A 3,616-nucleotide genomic window follows, 5' to 3' on the forward strand; every position below is an offset into this window, starting at 1 on the left:
TGTTTTCGAATAATATTGTAACATTTAGATAATAAAATATTACTTAGAGAGAGTGAAAGATCAAATAAAGGTACATACGGAGATTTTTGGGAGTCTTTAAGACATTTTACTAGAAAATTGAAGTGAAGGTATTAGAAGTGAGAAAGTATAAAAAGAAAGAATCCAAGAAACATTGAAGTGTAAAATATTAGGTGAAATAAAAATGAAAATGAAGACAAAAGAAAGCAGGAATGACAGTGTTGACTTAATAGGATGGGCCTTCAGGTTCATCAAAAGCAAGAAGAAGAAGTGCACTGTTGATGTTTGGAACAAGGGATTTCTCGATGCCATTCCACTGAATGCACAACGTGACGGTTCCTCGTTTACTTGTCAGCTTTGCTTCACATCTTGTGAGTCAGACTACGAGATCACTGACCTCTAATTCGCGGTCATTGTCATATTGTAAAATGTCAGGCGATCAAGAAGTTCCGGTAAAAGTACCCAGGCTAAGTGAACGATTAGTATGGATAGATCTGGAGGTAAGCTACTTAGGTATATAGAAACCGTGTTCGGGTGCATGATACCCATGGTCCAAGGTTAGGGCTACTACATAATTAGCTACCTATATTTAAGTCTTTTACAGTGTTGGTACATTGCATGTTACAAGTGAATAACACTTATACCTAGGTATAAGCTTGTTAAAAGATAACATTTATACTAGGTAAAACTGTACTAACCTAGGGTAAAACACCGCATGGTACAGGGGTGGACCATGTACAATCAATGTGTACCACCCCAAAAAAAGTACATTATAACGCGTCCTGACACCAGAGATGGGCATCAGTCGTGACTTCTTGTTGGTGAGAAACGGAGCTATAAAGACCTCTACTCTCCTTTCGAAGTAGCTAGTACTACTACTACCTACCTACCTAGTAGCTAGTAGGTAGGTAGGTATAGCCAGTAGGTAGGATTCGCACCAACCGTGCATCTGATGTCTACCTAGTAGGTCCGTTCCTTACACTCCTGATTGGCTGTTGATAAGCCAATCACAGGGCCTGGAAACTCTCAGTCTCTCAAGAGAGTTCACATGGGCAGGATGTACCTAGGCTATGTTCCACCTCTCCTGAGGAATACGTCTGTCAAAAGTATCCCTCAGGAGTGGTGAATCAGGACATCTTGCCTATGTGAACTCTCGAGGGAGACAGAGTTTCCAGCCCTGTGGCTGGCTTATCAACAGCAATCTGGAGCATCATAAGGGACTGGGCTAGACATCAGCTGCACGGTTGATGTGAATCTACTACTACCTATAGCCTAGTAGGTAGAACATGGGAGGTGTAAGGTACCTAGCTAGCTATTATAGGTACCTAAAACTCCACACAGCTTACTACCTAACCTTGGAAATTGAGTTTCCTATATACTTTTAGGTATAGGTAGTAGCTAGGTGCTGATGAGGGAGTTGCTGTTGTTTATTGGCAGTCAATTATTATTAGCCATACAAATACTACTATAGCTAGTACCTATGTCGGGGAACGGGGGTTTTATGGTAGGGTAAAACACAGGGAGAGAGAACGAACATGTTACTATATTAGGTAGTATGATGGCCAGCCTGGAACGGTTCTGTGCATATGCAAGGCATATGGGAGCCCTATGTTCAAGAATGGATTGGCTAAGAAACCTATTACTATTAAAAGAAGAATATTAACCTAATCTAACCTAACCTAGTAGGTCATGCCTACTTAGTGGGACTCTGCCCCTTGATGAAGGAAATGCCACTTTTTTTCCAAAAGTTCCCCAAGAGTTGCTGCCTAATTAACCAATCGATGACATAGCAGCCACCGATCCTGGAATGTGGCCACCTTCCCAAAAAAGTACTTGAATTCACTGCCATGAGCATCAGTCTAGAGTTGTAGCCCATCCAGGCAGCACACCGAGACCTCTATGTTCCTCTTGAAGTAAATGTTTTCTCCTAAATTACGAAATAATGGTATAATTGAAGCACCTTTTTGGGAAACGGCTGCATTCCGAGAGAGAGGTGGCCCCTATGTTGCTGTTCAGTCATTTACCCTAAAACACTGCGCATCCCTGGACAGCTAGCATACAATAACATAATCGGTTCTGAGGTTAATTACAGTGAACTGCAAAAAAAAATTAACTGTAATATAGCTTTGCAGAATACTATAGCTGTATCCATTTAGGTATATTTGCAACAATTTTGCTGTGAGTTTATAGGTATACACATATTGCTGCTTCATTTGTGCTTTGTTCCTACGTGGAACCAAGGCTGCTGCCAGTGTAAGGCTAATAATTAATACCATAGGTTACAAGACATTGTATACATCATGCCTTCCTTTGATGTTTGCCTTGTACACGGGAAAACTAAATATACAGCATTTTAATTAAAAAATTTTTATTTATGGGGATGTTATAGTATAACAGTGCTACGTGCCAAGAGCTCATTAACCCTTAGTGGACGGGGTAATTTACCAGTATGCAGCACCCCTACATATCATGCTACATAAATATTTTAAGTTTTGGCATGTACGAGTAAATAGGCTCATTTGATGGATGCTTCCTGTTATTTATTAGTAATGGCACTAAAGTTTTTGTGCTCAGGCTTGAAAAGCTTGTTCTCAAGCTATTTATTACAGCTTTGATCAGAGAATGTTCCCCAAAACTGTAGACTTTTTGCTGTTTTGGAGCTATTAGAAAACTAAACAAAGTAAGTCTTTTGTTGGGGATTGTGAGTGGTAATATTAAAGTGACATAATAATTCAACAAGTCGTAGATTTTGTCTAAGTCTCTCACCTTGTCTGCAGAAGATTGCAATTGTAGGAAAAAATGTGCTGGAAGTTGCAGGTAACTGCTCTTCCAGTGATAGTATATTGTTCATCATTTTACAATATCTCTTTACCTTTAATTTAACAATTACCTCTGTTTCAGATGACAGGTTTGGATGTCGAAAAAGAAACCATAATGGAAGCAGCTGTGCTTATAACTGACAGTGAACTAGATATCGTTGCTGAAGGACCTAATATAGTACTAAAAGTGGAGGATAGTCTTCTGGACAATATGAATGACTGGTGTAAAGAGCATCATGGAAAGGTAAAGCTCCTATGATCATGCACATACAGATGAATGCTGTACATAAATCTCTTATTGCGTGTCTCAGTAGTTCAGATGAGTATCCAAATTTAAATGCTATTTATGATAGTCTTAGCTGATGTAAGGAGTCAAAATTATTTAAAATTTTAAAAACTGTTTCAATAAATTCAGTTGTTCATACGCGAACAAACCTTCGGTCTTAACAATAGGATAATTTCTAGCGCCCGCTGGATCCGTTTAAAAAGCAGATGAAAAGCAAGGAATCTTGTGATATCTGGCAATGCATGCGTAGATTGGGTGAAGAGTGGTCAAGGACCACACACCTACTCCAGTCTTTTCTTTGACCGCCTGGATGAGAGTTGTGTTTACCTCTCTTGGCCTTTTCCCGGTTCATTGCCCGTTTCGTTTCTTGTAGTGTGTGTGTGTGTGTGTGTTTTTGCCTGGTATTATGGCTTCTTCTGCTCCTTCTCGGCATATGCGTATGTGCCCTGGAGTTCCTGGTTTTCCGTGTTCTCGCTTTTTGGCTTTGGCAGCG

The 3,616-nt window shown here is 39.9% G+C and overlaps 1 protein-coding gene across 1 annotated transcript in view; it reads left to right on the forward strand.

The window, feature by feature from the left end:
• The first annotated feature begins 280 nt into the window (after positions 1-280).
• The window catches only part of LOC135221963 (oligoribonuclease, mitochondrial-like), a 33,883-nt gene continuing 30,547 nt past the window's right edge, over positions 281-3,616 (forward strand). The window contains exons 1-2 of the mRNA XM_064260029.1: positions 281-518; positions 2,920-3,081. Coding sequence (XP_064116099.1) covers positions 339-518; positions 2,920-3,081 — 342 coding nt within the window. The 5' untranslated portion in view covers positions 281-338. The remainder of the gene's footprint in view (positions 519-2,919; positions 3,082-3,616) is intronic.

Source organism: Macrobrachium nipponense, chromosome 3, assembly GCF_015104395.2.
Source record: "Macrobrachium nipponense isolate FS-2020 chromosome 3, ASM1510439v2, whole genome shotgun sequence".
Taxonomy (NCBI): Eukaryota; Metazoa; Arthropoda; class Malacostraca; order Decapoda; family Palaemonidae; genus Macrobrachium; species Macrobrachium nipponense.